General features: G+C 39.3%; 1 protein-coding gene across 1 annotated transcript; it reads left to right on the top strand.

Moving 5' to 3' along the window:
• The first annotated feature begins 5,097 nt into the window (after positions 1-5,097).
• IFRD1 (interferon related developmental regulator 1) lies at positions 5,098-20,671 on the top strand. The gene is made up of 12 exons (XM_060777645.2): positions 5,098-5,299; positions 10,340-10,444; positions 11,949-12,030; positions 12,921-13,045; positions 13,144-13,301; positions 14,045-14,095; positions 14,189-14,367; positions 14,724-14,832; positions 16,481-16,615; positions 17,405-17,533; positions 19,061-19,156; positions 20,024-20,671. The coding sequence occupies exons 1-12, from the start codon at positions 5,239-5,241 to the stop codon at positions 20,111-20,113; spliced, it is 1,320 nt and encodes a 439-aa protein (XP_060633628.1). The 5' UTR covers positions 5,098-5,238; the 3' UTR covers positions 20,114-20,671.
• The last annotated feature ends 1,876 nt before the right edge of the window (positions 20,672-22,547 follow it).

The raw sequence follows: 22,547 nt of genomic DNA, 5'->3' as shown, positions 1-22,547 counted from the left end.
CTTTGTTCAAGAAGCGAGCTATCACTATATTTAGTGAAGATTTGTTGGTGGCCACTAGATTAGATAGCATTAAAGAGAGATTAGGCAAATTCATGACTGATACAAATAGCTGTAAAGAATAAGCGTGAATTTTACCTTCAATAATGAATAGGGGAGACATTCTAAACAAAGAAAGGCTTTTGCTATCAGATTTTAAATCCCAGGAAACAAGAGACTGACAGTAGAATTAATGCAATTTGACTACTCTTTACCTGCTATGGCTTAATGCTATGGAATCCTGGGATTTGTAGTTTTCAAGATCTTTAGCCTTCTCTGGCAAATGAATGATAGTGCTTCACTAGACTACAACTCCCAGAATTCCACAGAATTGAGCTACAGCAGTTCAAGAGGTGTCAAAGTGTAATAATTTGACTGTGGTTTGATCCAGTCAGACTCTTCATTATAGACAAGTGTCTTTTCCATAGAGAAAAGTCATGCTATTATAAAAACTGAACATAGCTAAGATCCACCCCTATGCAGGCTGCTATTTTTCTCATTGCAAGTTCTTTCATTCAGATTGCAGCCATAAAACTCATTCATGGAAATGATCTCTGAACAAATATGATTAGGATTTCACAGTAAGCGTTCTGCCATCACAAAGGTCACAGTAACAGGTTTAGTATCCCTTATCCAAAATGTTTGGGACCAGAAATGTTTCGGATTTTTGTTTTTGGATTTTTGGAATACCTATATTTGCATATATGTACATAATAAAATGAGGCCCAAGTCTAAACACAAAATTTATACACATAGCCTGGAGGTGACTTTATATACAATATGATTTAGTGCATGGAACAAGGTTTGTGTACATTGAAACATCAGAAAGGAAAAGTGTCATTCTGTTGGTCACCTACGTTGACAGTTTCGGAGTGTTTGAGATTTCAGAATTCTGAATAAAGGATGCTCAACCTGTCATAATGATATCAACTCTAGAATCTCAAAGCTGTAAAACGCTGTCTGACACCACTTTAAAAGCAAAGGTGTCACTATCTCAGCACAACATTCATTTAGGATTCATACACACACATAGCCTGAAGTAATTTTATACACAGTACTTTTAATAATTTTATGCATGGAGAAAAGTTTGTGTAAACTGAACCAACAAAAAGCAAAGGTGTCACTATCTTACCTACTCATATAGACAATTCGGGGTTTAGAGTATTTTAGTTTTCCACATAAGGGATGCTCAACCTGTATTTAGAGAGAGATGACTCTATATAACTATATGTAATGGGAATGTGAACCATCTACCTTATGCATGACATCATTAATCACTATTTGATTGTATCATTGTACTATCATATATACTGGGTGTTTCCAGTATACACATTTCCTTTGTGGCTCTTTCTTTCCTTCCTCTGTTTCCCTCATAACCACCTCCCTCTTTCCTTTCTTCCTTTGCTTTCTCTCATACACCTTCCCCCTTCCCCCTATTTTTTTCTTTCCTTGCACTTCCCTTCTCCTTTCTTCCATCCCTTTCTGTCTCCTCCCTTCTTTCCTCACCTCATATCTTTTCACTTTCCTTTCTCTTCCTTCCTTCCACAAGTAGGCCCGGCCCAGCCCAGCCCACTTGAGGGACCGCATCTCCTCCTACTAGCCCACTCCTCACAAGCGCAGTTGGTGGGAATTAGAGACAGGGCCTTTTCAGTGCTGGCCCTGCGGCTCTGGAACTCCCTTTCTAAAGAGGTGCGATCAGCCCCCTCCTTGTTGGCCTTTCATTCACAAATTAAGACCTTTTTGTGGAGCCAGGCCTTCTCAGATTAATTATAATAGGCAACTGCCAGAACGCTGCTGGTAATCTTCACTTCTGAATGTTATATTGGACCTGACAATGTTGTGACACAGCCTAATGAAAACTGAGGTTTTTTAGGATCTTTGTATAATCTGTTTTATGAATAACCTCAGTGGCCTGAGGTTAGGGAATGTTTTAATGGTATATGTTGTAATTTATTAATTTGTATAAATTTGATAATTGGGTTGTCTGCTTTAGTTGGGTTATAATGTCTTGTTTTATGTGTATTTTATGTAAAAAAAAGTAATCACTATACACCACTTTGAATCCCACCCATGGAAGAAAGGAATGATAAAAATGAATTAATAATGATGATATGTCTTCTTCCTGCCAGGCTAAATGGGGTGGAACTGGACTCTTTGGCTTCCCTTCCAACTCTTCCAGCTTCCAATTGTTTTATATAATTACTGTTTGTTTAGGGACAATGGTCTTGTGTTAATCTGTTTGTTATTCTTTGTACTGATTTTGTATTATTTATTTTGTGTTTAGCTTAATTTGGTTTATTGGTTATTATCACTTTAGTGGGTTTTTTTATCGTGCCATAAGCGACTTCAGAAACTGCAAATCATTTCTGATGTGAGAGAATTGGCCGCCTGCAGAGACATTGTGTTACCATCCTGTGTGAGGCTTCTCTTATGTCCCCGCATGGGAAGCTGGAGCTGACAGACGGGATTTCACCCCATCTCACGAATTTGAAACGCTGACCTGCAGGTCAGCAGTTCAGCCGGCACAAGGGTTTAACCCATTGCGTCACCACAGCTCCTTTATTGTGTGTACTATTTTATGTTGAAAGCTGCTCTGAGTTCATTATTATTATTATTATTATTATTCTGACACAAAAACACAATATGTCACAGCAAATGAGATTTATATGCTGGATTTCGTATCACAAAATCACAAGTTGAACTGGGACCACCTGTACTGGTTTATGCCAGAGCCTTTGCAGTTCAACTTTGAGGTCTTGATAACAGCTGGTTTTTTCATGTTGTTTTTCATCAATTTGGCTGTCACCTTGGTATAGTGACATCAATAATCCAAACTTTTTTTATTTTCCACACTCGTGATGTCTGGTGTACTGTGTTCCAAAATTTTGTCAGTCTGGATTCAAAAGTCTCACAGTATTTTTGCGGTATAAACCTTTGCAGGTTTATGATCCCACCAATTCTTTACTACTGGTAGGTGGTACTTGTGACACAGGTTCCAGTGAATCATTTGGGCCACAGAGTTGTGACCTTGTTTGTAGTCCGTCTGTGCGATTTTCTTGTAACAGCTGAGGATATGGTCCATTATTATTATTATTATTATTTCCACTCCCTTCTCCGTTCCTTTCCTTTTCTCCTTCCTTTCTCCCTTCCCCTCATACAGGTCACCTAGCAACAGCTCATCCACTTCACTGCCACTTCACTGCACATGGAGGGCCACTTCACCTTGCCACAGCCAATTTGCTTCGCTCCTTGCCTTTCCCTCGTCTGGCTACATGACAGTGGGCCACTGCACCATGACAGCGAACTCACTTTGCTCCTTACCTTCCCCTCTGCTCTGAGCCCAAAAGGGGTAGTGATTAAAAACCCAAACCCCTCAGTTACTTCCAATTGGATAATGAAGGGTCTGTGTGCCAAGTCTGGTCCAGATCCATCATGCCATGAAGGAGCCTTTGTGGTACAAACTAACAAAAATACAGGGTTAGTCAAAATGCATAGGCCAATAAGCCATTCAATTGAATGGCTTATTGGCCTATGCATTTTGACTAACCCTGTACATACACACATGCATACTTTGTCTTTTAGATATACAGATAGATCAGGCATGGGCAAACTTGGGCCCTCCAGGTGTTTCAGACTTCAACTCCCACAATTCAGAACAGTCTCAGGCCCAAACACCTGGAGGGCCCAAGTTTGCCCATGCTTGAGATAGATGTATATACATAGTGTGTGTATGTGTGTGTGTATGTGTATATATATATATATATATATACATACTAGCCATCCCCTGCCATGCGTTGCTGTGGCCCAGTCTCTGTATATGTTTTTATGTGTATATATGTGTGTGTATATACGTGTGTATATATTTGTGTTTATATGTGTATATGTATATTGTGTATATGTGTGCTTGTGTATATGCATATATGTGTGTATGTATGTGTAGGTTTGTATGTATGTGTGTATATGTGTATATTTGTGTGTGTTTGCATATATATGTGTGTGTGTGTGTATGTATGCATGCATGTGTATATGTATATGTGTGTAGGTGTATATGTGTGTATATTTGTGTGTGTTTGCGTATATATGTGTGTGTATGTGTGCATGTTTATATGTATATGAATGTATATATATATGTGCGTAGGTGTATATGTCTGTGTGTATATTTGTATGTGTTTACGTATATGTGTGTATGTATCTGTATGTATGTATGCGTGCATGTGTATATGTATATGAATGTATGTGTATATATGGTTTATTGGGGGGGGGGGTTTAAAGTCCGTTCTGCAGATTTTTTGTGTGTGTTTTTATGGGTGATGATCAGTCGTTGCACTATTTGGTGCATTGTGTCAAAATTTCATGTCAATTCATCCAGTGGTTTCTCAGTTATGTTTCTCCCACATTACATTTATAGATATAGATAGATAGGTCTATGAAAGCTTCTAAAAAGGAACTCCTGCCTCCACGTTTCCTTCTGGTCCGCCCTGAGAGCCCTTCTGCTGCTGCCGTCAGAGGAGGAGGTCACCTGAGGACAAGGAGAGAGGCGAGGCACGCGACGTGAGGCCTTTGTGTGCCGTAATGGCCTCTAGGCCGCCGCAGACCACACTTCCCAGCATGCACCGCGCCCCGCAGCCGACTCCTATGTCTGGCAGGCTGAGCAGCGAGGCTTCCTCGCGCCAACCACTGCGTCACTCGGCTCACGAAGGAAAAAAACTACCAGCCCCATAATTCACCGCGCGGCCTCCCGCTGACACGTCACTACAACGCCGACGGGCCATTGGCGGCTTCGAAGCCCCGCCCCTAAACGTTGTTGTCCCCGCCCTCCTCGCCGCCAGACGGGCTATATAAGTCGCGTCAGCGGCCGCTCTCCGCCTTTAGTTCCTGGCGTCTGAGAGGAGAAAGATGTATCGTTTCCGTTCACGGGCCTCCACGGGGATTTCTGCCGCTGCTACAGCTTTGCCTATTCTCGCTTGCCTGCCTCAATCACATCCGCTGCCTCGGTCCGGGAAGCCGGCCTCACAAAGACGTTTCTATAGTAAAAAGCGCTCCTGCTCGTCTATCGGCTGATTGTCACTGAGGCCCGAGCGAGGGTTCTAAACACAGGCCAGGCCGGAGGGAGGCAAGGGCCGGAGCGCCTCGGGGCCGGAGCGCCAGGGGGAGCCGCGCGGAGACGCCGCCGCCGCTGCTTGACAGGCCCACGCCGAAGCCATGCCGAAATCCAAGCGGCGAGGAGGAGGAGGAGGGGGCAACTCGCGCGGGACAGCAGCAGGTGAGGCCGCCCAGCGCGCATGCGCCCCCGCGCCGCGGAGCTCCCTGGGAACTGTGGTGCCTCTGCGTGGCAGGGGAGGGGAGATGGGGGTGGGGGGCCATGGGAGGGGCGGGCCTAGCGCCTGCCTGTTTATCTTTATTACCATCTATTGTTCTATGATAATATATAGCATAGATATAATTTATTTTAGACATCACAGATATTATTTTAAATCATATTATCATTACATTAAACTTATTTATGTATCTCTCCTGCTGTATCTCTCCATATGGACATTCAGTGGCTCACAATCAAAAACATTACAACTTGTACTATATTTGCATATTTCATCATTATATCTTAACAGTAGTTATATTTAATATATTAGTATTACTCTATAACAGTATAGTTATATATTAAAGTACGATGGCGCAGTGGGTTAAAGTGCTGAGCTTGTTGACAAGCTCACAGGTTCAAATCCGGAGAGCGGCGTAAGCTTGCACTGTCAGCTCCAGCTTCTGCCAACCTAGAAGTTTGAAACATCCAAATGTGAGCAGATCAATAGGTAGGAAGGTAACGTCACTCCATGCAGTCATGCTGGCCACATGACCTTGGAGGTGTCTATGGACAACGCCGGTTCTTCGGCTTAGAAATGGAGATGAGCACCACACCCCCAGAGTCTGACACGACTAGACTTGATATCAGGGAAGAACCTATCAGTATTATATTGTATTGCACTATAATAGTATTATCAATGTTACACATATATACAATATAATATTAGCGTAGCACAATATTTGTATTATGTATTACTGCATTGTACTAGTCCACTATACTGCAATATTGTTAGTAATTTCACATGTAATATATAATATGCAAATATATTACTATATATTATAATATTGTATTATTGTATTAGTATTATATTTTGTTACACTATAATATCAATATTGCATGTATACTCAATATATCAATATTAGCATAGCACAATGTTAGTATTATATATTACTGTATATATACTATATATTACTATATTGTATTATACCTCTATACTGCAATATTATTCTGAATAATACATGTAATATAATAATATTATATATTATTATATTGTACTATATTATTCTACCACAATATATGTAATACACTACCAGTATATTATACTTTTTTTCATGTCAGGAGTGACTCAAGAAACTGAAAGTCACTTCTGGTGTGAGAGAATTGGCCATCTGCAATGACGTTGCCCAGGAGACACCCGGATGTTTGATGTTTTACCATCCTTGCGGGAGGGTTCTGTCATGTCCCTGCATGGGGAACTGGAGCTAACAGAGGGAGCTCAACCTGCTCTTCCCAGATTCGAACCACTTGACCTGTCAGTGATCAGTCCTGCCAACACAAGGGTTTAACCCATAGCACCACTGGGGACTCCAATTATACTATTAGTATTATATAATATATTGTACTGTATCAAAAGTTGTAGTATATATAAAATAATTATATATTATATATACTCCAACTTTTGATACAGTACAATTATATGTGTAATATAATACATATTACATTACAATGCTATGAATATAATAACAATAAAATTTTATTTCTAACCTTCACCTCTCTCCCCAAATGGACTCAGAGCGGCTTCCAAATGTAACATAAACAAGGCAGACATTCAATGCCATAAAATATAAATATTTACACTAACACAAAAGTTTTCACTCCTTTCCTAAATGATAAAAAGTAGTGCCAGCCCTGAATTCTCTAGGGAGAGTGTTCCACAAAGCTGGAGCCTTCCCAGAAAAGGTCCCATCTCGAGTAGCTTTAAGACACATTTAAGGTGGGTGTAGAGATGTCAGCTGTCCCTCTCCCATCAAAGTTGCCTTCTGGGTACATAGTAGGAGATATGCAGTTTCAAGTATACTAGTCTGAGGTTGTAAAGGGCTTTGTAGGTTAAAACAGTAGTTCTCAACCTGTGGGTACCCAGTTGTTTTGGCCTACAACTCCCAGAAATCCCAGCCCGTTTACCAGCTGTTAGGATTTCTGGGAGTTGAAGGACAAAACATCTAGGGACCCACCAGTTGAGAACTACTGCGTTAAAACCTATATGTCACTACAACATTTGTCATCCTGCAGTTGCCTTGTTCCATTGGGGATTATTTTAACAGTGGTGGCCTTATGAAAGAGAGACCTCCAAGTCCTTTTGTTATGAACTCAGGCTTCCTTGGTTGAGTATCCATTTGGAATGTGGCCTTCTTCTTTCCCTATTGTCTCCTATCTTGCTCGGTACAAGGTGCCAATGTAGAAGATTTGGTACCACCAAATCAATAAAAATAGAGCCAAGATTGGTGTGAAAGTTGGCATTGGCTTATGGCAAAACTAGGAATGAGAGACCTCTAAGTCACTATATCACCAAGGTCTTGCAGTCTTAGCTTCCTTGACACAGTTGCATAAAAGCCAGATTGAACTGGATTATGTAGCACTGTGGACTCGGATAACTCAGTTCAAAGCAGATATTGTGGGTTATCTGCCTTTGTATTCTGGGTTATATGCGCTGTGGAAGGGCCCCGAGTCTCTCTGAAATATTGTCTTATTTTTTTCCTGCTGCCTTGAACTTTATTTCTATTTTATTGCCTTTTATAGTGAATCATCTTTTTTCATGATGTGTTCCAACAACGTCAGTCTCAATTTAGTCATCTTGACTTTTAGGGCAGAGTTGAGGCTTGATATGCTCTACAACTCATTTATTTATCTTCTAGGCAGTCCATTGTATTTGGAGTAGTTTTTCTCCAGCTCTAAACAAGTTGCTTTTATTTCTCTCAATTTTATTCACTACACAGCTTTTAGAAGTCATAGGCCCTAGGCCACGCAAACCCTCCTTCTAGCCTTGAGATTTCCTGTGTGAGGTCAATAATCATAGTAAAATATGTTTGTAACCTGTAATATGCTCACTCCAAGATAAACTGTACACAATGACAGGATGATGGACATGCAGTCTCAATGGATCCTGGCTACCCAGTCCATTCATGCTATCTATGTGATTTTAAAGAAATGTCTTATTAATTCAATGTTTGTAATGAATTGTTTTAAATGTATTCTATTTATGGCTGTGGTTGGCATTTGAATGAATGCCTATTGTGAAACCACCCTGAGCACACACAGGGTGTGTGTGTGAAAAGGATTGGGTTCAAATATGTGAAATAAGTATTAATAAATAAATATTTCTGCCCTAGAGAGATGCTTTAATTGGGATCCATAATTTGTCTGTTTCCTTGTCACGAGATTATGATGTTGTCGTTTGCCTACATACTCTGGTTTATCTCGTGATTGTATAAATCTTTTGCCTTTCTCTACAGTAATGCTCTACAAAACTGCTCAGAAATCATTGACAACTTACTGTACTACCTTCTGGATTCAAAAATGAGCATTGCTTCTTATGCTAAAATACAAATCGTTTCATACATAAGAAGTGGTATAGAACTTCACAAAGTCAGTTTATAGGAATATTTCTATATCTTAAGTATAATGGGTGGAACATAATCTGTAAAATTATCCACACAGTGCTCTGGTTCTGATAGTTGGGAAGTGATCATGATGTTATTGATGTGTCATTTAAACACGTAGAGAAGCAACAACATACTGCCCGGCTGCCACAGACAAAAATGAAAGTCTGAAAAATTGCTTGGGAATAATTCATCACTAATCATTTAAAGAAAGTTAATAAGACAGTACTTGCTGGCATTGTTATTGTAGATAGTATAACATTGACCTTACAAGTGCAGTGAACATGTGGCAGGTCTTACCTGATGATAATAGTTTGCTTTTTAAACATTTCAGTGGGTTTATTTCCTATTGCTACTTGAATTTGATAGTACTTATTAATTATTTGTGCTACTCATTACCTTAGGATATTTGGGAGAGAGGGCCAGTTGTAACACATTAGCAGTAATTTTTAAGTGTTTATTGCCAGCATTAGAGGCACTATGGCAGTTTATTGATTATTGGAGGACAGAAGAGCACATCTGCACTTGCATCCTGCTGGTGGCCTTCTTGGAAACTGATCAGCCATTATGTGGACAGTAATTGGTTCCTTTCATGAACTAAATTGATCTCACCCAACATAATCTGTTTATATATTTGTTGAAAAGGCCAGACATAGATTGAAAAGTCAAAGGATGCAAGATCCAATATGCAGAACCAATGACTATGAACTGGTGCAGTGTATCAATCACAAATCTGCTTGAACTGCTCCTTGCTCCAGCTGTATACTGAATGGGAATATTTGTACATTTACAACAAACCTGGTGAATTGTTTTACCAGATTCTTGGTAAATCTTGGCTTAAAGTAAATTCTAGTTTTCTTAATATATAAAAAAACCCACAAGTTTATTATTTTGCTGAAGTTTGTGGAAAGTCACACACACTCAACCTCAAAGGAAGCAAAGGCAAACCTGCTTGAAAAGATCTTTCCAAGGAACACCAGTGATAACTTTGCATTAGGGTCGCCACAAGCTCTAAATTACTTGATGTTACCCAGCTATTTTTCAACCATAATTCCTGTTTGAAGTGAAAATACATTAAAGTTTATTTCTCTTTCTAGATGCACATGAGAATGAAGGGGGAATTGAATAATAGTTACACTTCAGTCAAGTTCTTTTTTATCATATGAAAAGTGGTCACAGACTTTTATTTGACCATAAAAGTTCCTTCTGATAACATGTTGCAAAAGGTTGAGAACAGAGGTTTTCAGCAGACTGGAGCTTAGTGATAGGTTCCTGTTTCTAATGAGCCCCATTTGGCCTCTGCAAATATATTGCTACGTCATTGTATAGTTTCTGGCAAAATCACTTTATTGAGAAGTGGGCTGATCAGGTAAGTTAATGCAGATTTTGTGGCTCACAGAAATGTGTGTATCATCTGGATGTTTTCCCTTCCTGCCACCTTCCCTATAGCAGAGCCAGAACTCTATGATTTAGCAGCAGAACATTGTGATAGTATATTAGACTTGAGTAAAACCAAGCTATCAAAGCATTTCCCAGTATTAACATGACCTAACCATGTTTTTCTCAGGTGCCCAGAATAGAAACGTACAGCCTTTTAGTGATGAAGATGCATCCATTGAAACCATGAGCCACTGTAGTGGCTTCAGTGATCCTGCTAGCTTCACTGAGGAGGGTAAGTCAGCTGTTGAGTCTTTATTGAAAGATTGCTGCAGAAATGAAAGATCAACGTAGATTATTCTGAAGTATCATTCTTTGGCAAAAATAAAATGTATTGCGACACAAGTGTGTCCTAACATAAGAACCATTTGCAGTCACAACATGGCTTTTGCTCTGTTTGCTGAATCCTACAAGAATGCCAGATATGATCTTTTTGTATTTTTGTGAGAATGTTCCACTTCATTCCAAGCCCGTCATGCCTGGGTGAAAGAGCAGAAAAGTGACTGCTATCTCACTCCAACAGCATTGCCTTATGTGTTTTCTAGGATCATATTTACAGGATACCCCTGTTTTCCCAACGTTTTGTAGTTGACTAGAAACACTTCCATGGTTCACTTGTGCCTGACAGACTCTGACACAGTTGCTGCAGGGTCCAAAATCCTGTGTGATTTTGCTACCAAACTCAGTAGAGAGGGAATGTGGGTGGGAATGGATGACAGAATGAAAATGGACTAAAGAGAAAGAAAGATATTGAACAGATGGTGCAGTGGGGAGGAATCATGTGTGGAGGAAGGCAAGGGGGAAAAAAAGAAAATATAGCTGGCGAAACAGGACTGTAGAAAGACCTGCGGGTGGAGAAACAGCTGAAAGATGGAAGTGTTAGCATTGAATTACAAGAGAATGGGGGCATGATTGGAGAATAAATGGGAACATAGACGAAGAGGATGATTGAGGGAAGAATGCAAAAAGGGTGCTGCAAGAATAGTGTGTTATGAGATACCTTATAAAGCTTTCTAAATGTTCAGCTAAAACAAGTTGACAAATTTATTAATAGAGCATTCTTGTTTATAAAGTGTAGGAATCGTATGTTAGAAGTTAAGATTCTACCAGGTGTTACTTGCCCTGTGATATGATTGTGAAGGACTTGCTGCCTCTTCTCTTGGGAGTAACCAAGAGTGTGAAGCATTGATTGCTTGTGCCTAAAACAGTGTGTGACACCTTCAGCTAGTAAGATCCCAACAGAACTTAGAGATCAAACGCTGTCAGAGTTTTCTTCAGAATTTCAGGAGTAGTTAAATCAGATGTAGCTTAAAGTATATCTATGTTTCAGATAGAGTAGGGTGATATGGGCAACACTTGTATAGATCTATTAAAACCACACACAGAAAGTCCATTGCTTTTGTTAGTTACAGGGTAGTTACATTTTCCTATCAATAAAAATGTTCATGGGATGTTGGTACAACTTGGCATCAATTCATGGGCAGGGACATTAGGCTCCTGTACTTCTAGAATTTTTCCATCTCTTTCCAAGGGTGAAGCCACACTAGAATACATTTATTATTCCCGCCCTAAATCACTTCCCATAATAGTGAAAAACAGCAGAGCAGCTGGTAAAGAGTTGACCAGGCAGAATTAGAACAAAAGTTAATGTGATTAAATCAGACCGATGATTTCCACAAGACTCACAACAACTTGTAGTGAGTTTCTCCAGATTAACATTTGTTATTATATATACCTAGGGGCTGAAGTTGATGAAGAAGCAACCCAAGAAGACATTGAATACAAGCTGAAGGGGTTCATTGACCTTACCTTGGACAAGAGGTATGGGAGGTCTGAGAAGCAGTCTTAAGTGGTTTTCAAAATCTGTCTTGGAGCTCATTGTGTATTAAGGACAAAATACTTGCACAATGAGTGTTTCTAAACTACACTGCACTACTACTGCCTTTAAAAAAAGTCAAGGGGGAAGTTCTTTGCTATGTCTCATTTTGTAGATGCTGATGTTGCTCAGAAATAGGAAGTACAGCTTTCCGTATCATTTTTTTTAGTAATCTCTTCCTACCACTGCCATGATGCTCTTGGACATTCAATTCATGGCATTTTGGTATTTATTTGCTGTTGCCATTTGTGGCAGAACGGTGGGCACTGTTCAGGTGCTCAGTTCAGAGATGTATTGGGCAATTAATTATCTTATTCAATATATTTTCTTTTGATTACCATATCTTCCTCTTTTGCTGGGTATATTGGATTAGAAGTCTCCCCATTTATCAAATAAATTGAAAAGAATGAGCAAGGAATATACAGTTACATTTGAGAAAGTGGTCATCTCCTTTTAGTGGCCACTGGAAACATTAAGAAATCAATAGGATGACATTGGATATGTGCATCAGCTGTCACATTTCCAAGTGAAATGGGATATTATTATTAAATGTTCTTACTAAATCAGTGATCGTAAAGATGTGGTTTTCAAGTACTGTGGGACTGCAGCTCCTATCCACCTAGTAATTGTTTTGTTTAGGACTGATGGGAGTTGCAATCCCAGAACATTTGGATAGGCAGAGTTCCTCACACCTTATCTGTAACACTAGTTTACTTGATTCTAAATGAGTAATTGAATCTAAACCAATGGTTTAAAAAAAAAAACTAATCTGGAAGTGTGGCACCATTTTCAACTGACCATTAAGAAGGAATTGTTCCATGTTTTTTCCTGATAGTGCGAAGACAAGGCAGTCAGCTCTTGAAGGTCTTAAAAATGCCATGACCTCAAAAATACTTTATGAGTTCATCCTGGAAAGGAGAATGACGCTAACAGATAGCATTGAACGCTGTATAAAGAAAGGTAAACCCAGCTATAGCTATAGTTTGTATATCTTATTGTCAAGATTAATTCCTTTCACATACAGTTTTATAGCAAGTTTTTATTGGCTGTCTTTGTAGGCAAGAGTGATGAGCAGCGTGCAGCAGCCGGACTGGCTTGCTTACTATGTGTGCAGCTCGGGTCAGGGATTGAAAGCGAAGAAGTCTTCAAAACCCTTGCACCAATTCTGAAGAAGATACTTAGTGATGGGTCAGCTAGTGTACAAGCAAGGCAAGCTGTAAGTAAAGGAGGGACATCTGGCTTTATAAGAAAAGGTTCAGATATATGTTATTTGTCATTGCAATTGAAGCTAAGTAGTCAAATATTCCAGTTGTTAACTGATTTCATATTTTTGGATGGACATAATATCCTATGGTCTACAATAGAGAAGAAAGAGCACCTACTTTCTTACTGTTTGACTGTAGTTATTGGCAGCAAAAAAAAGTATAAATTGGCAGCAAAATTCTTGTCCTTCCCTGGTAAACAAATCATACAGGTATTGCAGTGAGTCAGCCAGCAGCAGGGAGCACTTGGAAAGTTTGATTTTCCTGAAGTACATTACATTTAAATAACAATACTGGTTTAATAGTGTTACTCATACTAATATTGTTATAAGTGACTAGCAGTAATGTTACTTGCCACAAACTGTAAATAGACTTTTGTTGCTTGTGAGATGCTTTGATACCAATGTGGTCAGGCAGGGCACACTCAAACTGTTAATTAAAAGAAAGTCTTATCAGCAACATTGATGTTGCTAAGCATATCGACGTCTCTGATCGTAAAAGGTAGATGAATGTGAGCTGACTGGACTTAAGCCAATGTTAGATTCCTTAAGCCAATTAGACTTAAGCCAATAGAGCTAAAGCAGCTGTGTTGGCCAATAGACGCTGGCAAGTCCCTGAGTATAAAAGGTTAAGTAAGTGCTCATAAATGGAAGATCAAATATCCTAACTCGCTTTTTTCCCCTTGCTTTTAACTCAGTGTGCCACCTGTTTAGGAGTCTGTTGCTTTATTGCCACTGATGACATCACGGTAAGGAAGTTTTCTGATTAATTATTCCTGCTTAATGATTGGTTCCGGTGAATCTGCTTAGCAGCTTACTTAATCTGTTGTTTTTAAAACCAGGAGTTATATTCAACGATGGAATGCCTGGAGAATATTTTCACAAAATCCTATCAGAAGGAGAGAAATTCAAATGGTATTTCAAGTACCCAGAACACAGTTCTTCACATCAGTGCTCTCTTGGCCTGGACCCTTCTGTTGACCATTTGTCCAATGAATGAAGTGAAGAAAAAACTTGAAATGTAAGCATTCTGTGCCATGCAGAATTACTTGAGAACTGCAATAGGGAAAAGCAAATATCTCCCAGCCTCCCCCCCCCCCCAGGTTTCTTTAAGTGGAGGAGTCTTGTAATTTTGCTATGACGGGTAAAATATTCTAGTTCTGAGAGTGCCATTTTCTCTGGAATGTATTGAAGCCATTTGGAACTCAACATACCCTGTGAAATTATGCCTTGACCGGAATATGCTCAAAACGCATCCATCCCCTTCTGCCTCTGACTCCTGAAAAAGTACATCTGAAATTTCACCGTCCCAGTGTTGCATTCTTTAAAATATGCCTTTCTTTACAGATAAGTAAAATGCCTCTTCTTTTCTCCTAGGCACTTACATAAATTTCCCGTCTTGCTCTCTTGTGATGATGTAAACATGAGAATTGCTGCAGGAGAAACATTGGCTCTTCTGTTTGAACTGGCAAGAGAATCGGATGCAGTAAGTGCAAGCAACCCTAGAGCAGAATGCTGAAAATGAAGATGACACCTTCTTTGTCTTGATTTTTACAACATATATCACATTCTGGTGGAGCAATATAGTGTGTATATATCTGTACATACAGTATACTGGCCTAAAATATTACTACCCTGTTGCCTTTATACTATTATACACTATAACGTGATCTTGCAGTATGCTACTCAATTACCATATGCCAACAGTGACAGTACAGGCAATCCCAGGTTGCAGACGTCTAACTTGCAAATGACTCATAGTTAAGAACAGGGAGGAGACAACAGGAAATGAGAGAAATCTTCCCCACAGAAGAGAAATGCACTCCTGGAAGAGTTATCATGAGAAAAAAGAATCTCAGATGAAGCTTTGTCACAAATCTTTGTTTCCACAAGTCACATTTTCCAAAATCTAATGATCACAGAGACAGAAAATGAGGTGAAATCTTTTGAACAGGAGCCCAGGCAGCAAAACAAACAACACAGGGGTGTTAACCCTTCCCTATGCTATATCTAAAGCTAGAAAAATTATTTTTTTATCTGGAGTTACACTTAAAAATCTTATTCATAACTTAGGGACTGCCTGTAGTTGTAAACTTGAGGTACTTCTTGGATTTATACCATAAGACAGCTTTCACTTGGTTGGTTTGAATTGCTTCTGAACTCATTTGCTTTATGAATTTTCCCTATCCCTTTATTAATGTATTTTACTGTTTCCTTTGACAGTGTGGAAGAATAGTATCAACTTACCTAGGTTCCTGTCTTGGGAAGGCAGCCAGGAAAACCTTTGGCAACATAGGATTGCAGAATGAGCCAAGGATCTGTTCTGATTCATATGATAGAATCATTTCCTGCAGTTTGATTTTGAGCTATTGAAATTTAGAGTGCTGGACTTCAATGCACTTAATCTATTGTCATCAGATTTTGGATATTTCTAAATACCGTATCGACCCCATTAACTTTAAATTCTTCATTCTTTACATTGTCCTTATTCAAATACAAGCTGTTCTTCAGCCTGTTTATTGTTTCAGTGACTGCCTGCATCCAATTATCCCTAGCCTTCATAGGAATGGATGATTTTATATTACAAATGCTTATGGGATAAATAACTTAGGCTGGCTGAATTTACATCAGAAGAGAAAATGGGACAGAGGGAAGAAAAGAGAGCATTCAAATATTAAACATCATCACAGATACAGTGATATAAATACTTTGGAAGTTGAAAATTAATCTAGTTTTTTCAGTTACAAGGAAAGTGAGTGCTATTTTCCCAGGGTTTAAAGTCCAGATGCTGTTTAAGTACCAAAACAGTTGAAACTGATGGCTGCCCCCTCACATACATTATTATTTGGCTGTACCAATAGTTGTTCATTCTATTCCTCTGCAGAACCTTAGAATTACAAGTGTGTATTTCAGAAGGTAGCACTCAAAAGCTCCTTCCTTAAAGTCCCTTGCCTTTCAAATTGTGACAGACTTGATCTGGCAATTTGTATAGTAATAGGTAATGCTGCTCCTTGCAACGTTTTGACCAAAATGCATGGGTTTATGAAATACTCAACTTCAGCATTGTGGGGGTATCTGAAACTTGAGCCTTCAAAAGCAGCACCATAAACAAATGTTCCTTTTTCTTTGACAAGGATTTCTTTTATGAAGATATGGAGGTCCTGACCCAGAAATTGAAGGCGCTGGCTACAGATGGGAATAAGCACCGGGCAAAAGTGGACAAAAGGAAACAGCGATCTGTCTTTAGAGACGTTTTGCGAGCAGTAGAGGTAAGCAGTTAAGAAAGAAGCCATGTGCAGTGGACCAGTGGTATCCTCTGGGATTTGGTTCCAGTATCCATGCATTAGGAAATATGTGCAGTGACAATTGGATCATGTGATTTTTAATATTTATACTAGGATGTTTTTAATGCTTTGTTTTAAAGTTGTTTATGTCTCATGTTTAATCGTTTTAATGATTTATAGTTATATGTTAGTGTTTAGTTATTATGATTTTTTTCTTTCTATATGTTTATGGCATTGAATTTTTGCTATTTATATGTTGTAAACTGCCTTGAGCCCCCCACCCCACTCCCGGTGAGACAAATGGTATATAAATATAGTAAATAAATAAATTCAAGTCATATCACATACTTGGCATTTTATACCATAGTAAAGGTTTCCCCTGGCATTAAGTCTAATTGTATCTGAGACTGGGGGCTGGTGCTCATCTCCATTTCTAAGCTGAAGGGCCGGTGTTGTCTGTAGATGCCTCCTAGGTCATGTGGCCAGCATGACTGCATGGAGCGCCGTTACCTTCCCACAGAAGCGGTATCTATTTGCATGTTTCCAAACTGCTAGGTTGGTAGAAGCTGGGGCTAACAGCGGGAGTTCACCCCGCTCTCCAGATTCAAAACGCCAACCTTTCAGTCAGCAAGATTAGCAGCTCAGCAGTTTAACCTGCTGTGCCACCATGGTTGGAGAATTTTGTAGCTAATTGACTATTGTTTGCCTTTACATGATGGCTTATCATTTTTAAAATCTTACACAGTATTGATTGCATCCTCTTTTTTTTTTCAGGAACATGATTTTCCTACAGAGACAGTCAAATTCGGACCAGAGCGCATGTACATCGACTGTTGGGTTAAAAAGCAAACATACGATGCTTTCAAGGAAATCTTAGGGTCGGGGATGCAGTGCCACTTGCAGGTAATTTGTCGAGTCAAAGCACTTTCCTTTATTAGTTTTCTGCCTTTCTCAAAAGACAATTCACTGTAGAAAAAGGAGCTGGAAACCACTTGGTGATATAATGCTTCCATTTTAGTTGGCTATGTAAGTGTGATGATGACGATGTTGTATTGTAATATGTTTTTAATTGTATAATGATGATGCATTGTGTGGTTTGTATTTTTGTATATGAACACATGTTGTGAACCGGATCTGAGTCCCTCTTGTAGGTGAGAAGATCGGTATAGAAAACTTTTAAATAAATAAATACCTCCATTTTATCTGTCGAAACAAGACAGGGCTATGCCTCCAGTTGGGAGTCTATGAAATTATCTGTTAAATAAGAATCATTTAACTGGGAATACCTATGGAATAAAGGATTCAGATTTATGCTTTCTGTATCAATAAGGAAGAATCTTTATAAAATGTTTTATAGATACTATAACACCTCAGCAACATTGGCAAAAATAGATAAATCACAACAAAGTATTTGCTGGAGGTGTAGGAAACAGAAAGAGACATTTTTGTGACTGCTGTGGCATCAAATTGCTGCCAATTTGTAAGCCACCTTGAGTCACCTTTGAGCTGACAAAGTGGGATAGAAATACCGTAAATAAATAATAAATAAAATTTTCCACATGTGGTGGACCTGTGAAACCATACAGGCATTTTGGGATAAGGTAACTAAGGAGACAAATTAAACGCTACATAATAATATAAAAATCCCAGGGTTGTGTCTATTAGGTCTATCTAGAGAAAACAATAATCCAAAAGGACCAAGAAATATACCAATATCGCTTTGCTGCTTCAAGATTAACCATAGCCAAAGGGGGGGAAAGTTTAACTGAAAAGGATCGGAGAGAAAGAATGTGTGAATATATGCTAATAATAATAATAATAATCTTTAGTCCTCTATCTCCCCTAGAGGACTCAAAATAATGCAGAAAGCATACAAAGTAAGCAAAACATAGGCATAAAATTATTAATACAAACATACATTATAACCAATTCCATCACTATTCTATCATGCAGAATAAGCTACCAGGGGCCAGAATTTTCAAAATGGGCCTAGACAACTTGAGAAGGCTGGGCCGAAGCTAGTGCAGAGAAAACATGGAGCCGGGGGAATTAGTAAAGTGCAAGGACCAGTCTCAAAAGCAATATATGGCCAAATTAACCAACAGAAGGAGGAACAAAAGTAATGAGGACTTTTTGGAAAAGTGGAAGTTTATCGTGGCATATCTAAGTGGAGAGTCAGTGACATAGAGAAGCACCATTAGGAATCTGATTAGGTTATGAACAAGGATAGATAAATTGACTTAAAGGCTTCATAGTGCTTGGAAGTCATGTGGGGAAGAGGTTTTATTTTGTGTGGGATGTGGGTTTTGGGTGTGTGTATGGTTTGTAATACTTTGTGTGCTGTGGTTTGAATGTTATGGTGAACTCTCATATTAATAAGAAAATTCAACAAAAAATATGAATCATTGAATACTCTTATATCCTGTGCAGTCTAATGAACTCCTCCGGAACGTGTTTGAACTTGGGCCACCACTGATGCTTGATGAAGCAGCTCTTAAAACCATGAAGATACCCCGTTTTGAAAGGGTATGTTGGTCACCTTCACTTGACGCTGAATTACTGGGTTTGTTTGTTTGTTTTTTCCTGCTAAATGTTGCTTCTTCCTCGTGATTTTCTAAGGGCATTTAACTATTACCAGTTAGCAAAAGCAGAAATTGAATAGGTCCTGTGCAGATTGTTCTTGCTTTACTTCTCACTCAGGCTGGGGGTTAGCTAAGTAACACAATAAAAGTTATGTGGCTATTTTGGATCATTATTGCCGAGTTTGGGTTTACCTCCCAAAATTGTGGTTACATGAATTTAGGCTGGGGGGGATGGGACATTAGGGAGTGAATTGAGCATGCAGACAAGCTAGAAAACTTGCATGTATTCTGAATACTTCCCTAGCCAGCCTTTGTAACATTTTTGATCACTTTTTGAAGCTTCTCAAAGCTTTAAGCTTATGAAAGAAAGTTTTACTGTGAAACCCATCAACTGTGCATAAATATGCATTATGTTGAAAATAACAAAATCTTTTTTTTGTTTGGCACAACATCTTTTGTTCTGTCTTTTTCCCTACTTTGGGAACAGGATATTGGTCTTAAAAAGGAATTTGAGTAGATCTAGCTCAGGCGTGGTCAAACTTCGGCCCTCCAGATGTTTTGGACTTCAACTCCCAAAATTTCTAACAGCTGGTAGGCTGTTAGGAATTGTGGGAGTTGAAGTCCAAAACACCTGGAGGGCTGAAGTTTGTCCATGCTTGAGCTAGCTGGACTTTTACTGTCCTTTAGTGTGGTACACTCTATTGCCTATGTGTGTTATGTTTGTTCGGAGACTGTATAACTTTCTAAACCAACAAGCATTGCTTTAGCTGTATTAAGTGGTATCATTGCTGTTTCTCTCTTTCGTTTACAGCATCTGTACAATTCTGCGGCATTCAAGGCTCGGACGAAGGCTCGAAGCAAATGTCGTGATAAAAGGGCAGATGTGGGCGAAGTGTTCTAGAGCAACTATTGAAGATTGTTAGCTTTGGTTAAAATCCAGTTCCTGTTTAGTATAATGTACTGCAGTGTTTATAATGAAATGAGGCTTTTTTAACTGTTTGTACCTCTTGGGTATCTCCTTGTGCATATTTAGATTAATTGATGTAACATATGTAGAAAATGTAATGTGTGTAGGTTAGAATGTAGAAGGGTGGGAGGGAAGCTTCCGACACTTTAAGATTGGCTCTTCAATCTGGCATAATTCTTCCATCACTATTAGTTATATGGTGCTGAGGCCTGTTTTGATTCTGCTCTTGGTTTTAGCAAACTAAAGAAGTAGATGCTGCATTCTCGGAAGAATACTCTGCTGGGCAAAACAAGCCTCCAAACAAGCTGCTATTTTTTTAGTCAATGGAGCATTTTTAAAATATAAAACTGTAGGCTAATAAATGGTCATGGTATACCACATGGGGAGACCTTGAAGCTCAACCTGTATTTACAATGAAGTAGCACAAATGTTAAATGAAAAGTTACACACTGTATGCTGAAACTTGGATAATAAAGCTTATTATCACTGAAAGCTGCTTTTTGTGTACGCTCTGTCTGAAATGGGTTGTGGCAAAGGATATGAACTGCTCTGTGTAAATAATGAGGGGAAAGGATCAACAACTTCCAGATCGCAAAATGCAAAATGGAGCTGGAGAGCAACAGATGTGGAACTTCTGCTGTCTCTCGAGCCCTGCCAGCTTCTTCCAGGGACATTTTCAGGGCACCCTGGAGGGTCCATTATAGTAACTCATAGCATAATTTCTCTACTTCATGACATCCAGATTTCCTCCCTCCATTTTCTATGTGACCCTTCTGTTGTAGTTTAGCATCTAGAGCAGTGGTTCTCAGTCTTCCTAATGCCATGGCCCTTAATACAGTTCCTCATGTTGTGGTGACCCCCAACCATAAATTTTTTGTTGCTACTTCATAACTGTGATTTTGCTACTGTTATGAATCATAATGTAAATATCTGATATGCAGGATATATTTTCATTCAATGGGTCAAATTTGGCACAAATACCCAATACACCCAAATTGGAATACTGATGGGGTTGGGGGGAGGATATTGATTTTGTCATTTGGGGGTTGTTGCTGGAATTTATTGTTCCACCTACAATCAAAGAGCATTCTGAACAACGAAGTTGAGCCAAACTTGGCACACAGAACTCCCATGACCAAAAGAAAATACTGGAAGGGTTTGGGTGGACATTGACCTTGAGTTTTGGATTTTTAGTTCACCTACATTCAGAGAGCACTGCGGATTCAAACGATGGATCTGGACCAAACTTGACATGAATACTCAATATGCCCAAATGTGAACACTGGTGGAGTTTGTGGAAAATAGAACTTGACATTTGGGAGTTGCTGGGATTTATAGTTCACCTACAATCAAAAAGCATTCTGAACTCCACCAATGACAAAATTGGGCCACACTTTCCACACAGAACCCTCATGACCAGAAAATACTGGCAGGATATGGGAGGGATTGATAGTGATTTAGGGGAGAGCATGCCTGCTTTCCCCACCCCACCTGGGGTCTCAGAAACAGCCCTCTCCTTAGCTGAGAGGTCAGCCAGTCACATGACTTTTGGTGGGAGGATTCGCCGTCTGTTTCCAAAAAGGAAGAGACTGATAGGCAGAGAGATCATCAGCCTTCTCTGCCATAGCGGTTCCTAAGACCATCAGAAATATGTGTTTTCTGAAGGTCTCTGGCGACCCCTCTGAGACCCTCACAACCTCCCCCAGGGCTCTCGACCTCCAAGGTTGAGAAACACTGATCTAGAGGAGCATAAGTTATCAACTCTAGCACAAGATGTCATAATTATACTTTTCCACAATGCTGCTTTGGGTCAAGAAACGGTGGCAACCCGTGTTGTCTGTACAACTGTTTTGTAAAGATGAATGGTAGTACCGCACTACTGTCTTTGCATACTATAGCTGGCCTATATAGATGTTTCTGGGTATAATATGTATTATAGAATAAAAGTTTCAAATATAAAGAGACTGAAGTTTCATCTGAAAACATGTAAATCAATAAAGTAGTTTTGTTGCTAAAGGAAAAAGAATTACAAAACCTTTTGTGCAATGGCCACAAAATGTCTATGCCCTGCCTCGTGATTGAAGAATGTGATAAAAGGGCCAGTGGTTATAGAGAAGAACTGGACTATTTTAAGACTACACAGAAGTCTCTTAAGGTTCCATTCTGGAATAGTAAATGCACTCCAAGTAATACTGTAAATAGAGCAGATGAAATCCCAACTAGGCTACTTCTCCCAAATACTTTCATGTGGCTTGAGTTTCGCTTGTCTATTATTGACCCTAGATTCTTGTTCGGGCTGTTAGCTAGGTTAGATGAAGAGACAGCATTGAGGAGAAGTCAGCACTGCCTATTTGAACCTTGCCAATAT

This window comes from Anolis sagrei, chromosome 5, assembly GCF_037176765.1.
Source record: "Anolis sagrei isolate rAnoSag1 chromosome 5, rAnoSag1.mat, whole genome shotgun sequence".
NCBI lineage: Eukaryota > Metazoa > Chordata > Lepidosauria > Squamata > Dactyloidae > Anolis > Anolis sagrei.
This window is presented reverse-complemented; position numbering and strand designations above follow the sequence as displayed.

Bases quoted from the DNA above. Each gene is read 5' to 3' on its own strand.
- IFRD1 (XM_060777645.2), top strand. From the start codon at position 5,239: ATGCCGAAATCCAAGCGGCGAGGAGGAGGAGGAGGGGGCAACTCGCGC. The intron at 12,031-12,920 runs GTATGGGAGGTC...TTTTCCTGATAG, and splicing joins GACCTTACCTTGGACAAGAG to TGCGAAGACAAGGCAGTCAG. The intron at 17,534-19,060 runs GTAATTTGTCGA...TATCCTGTGCAG, and splicing joins GGATGCAGTGCCACTTGCAG to TCTAATGAACTCCTCCGGAA.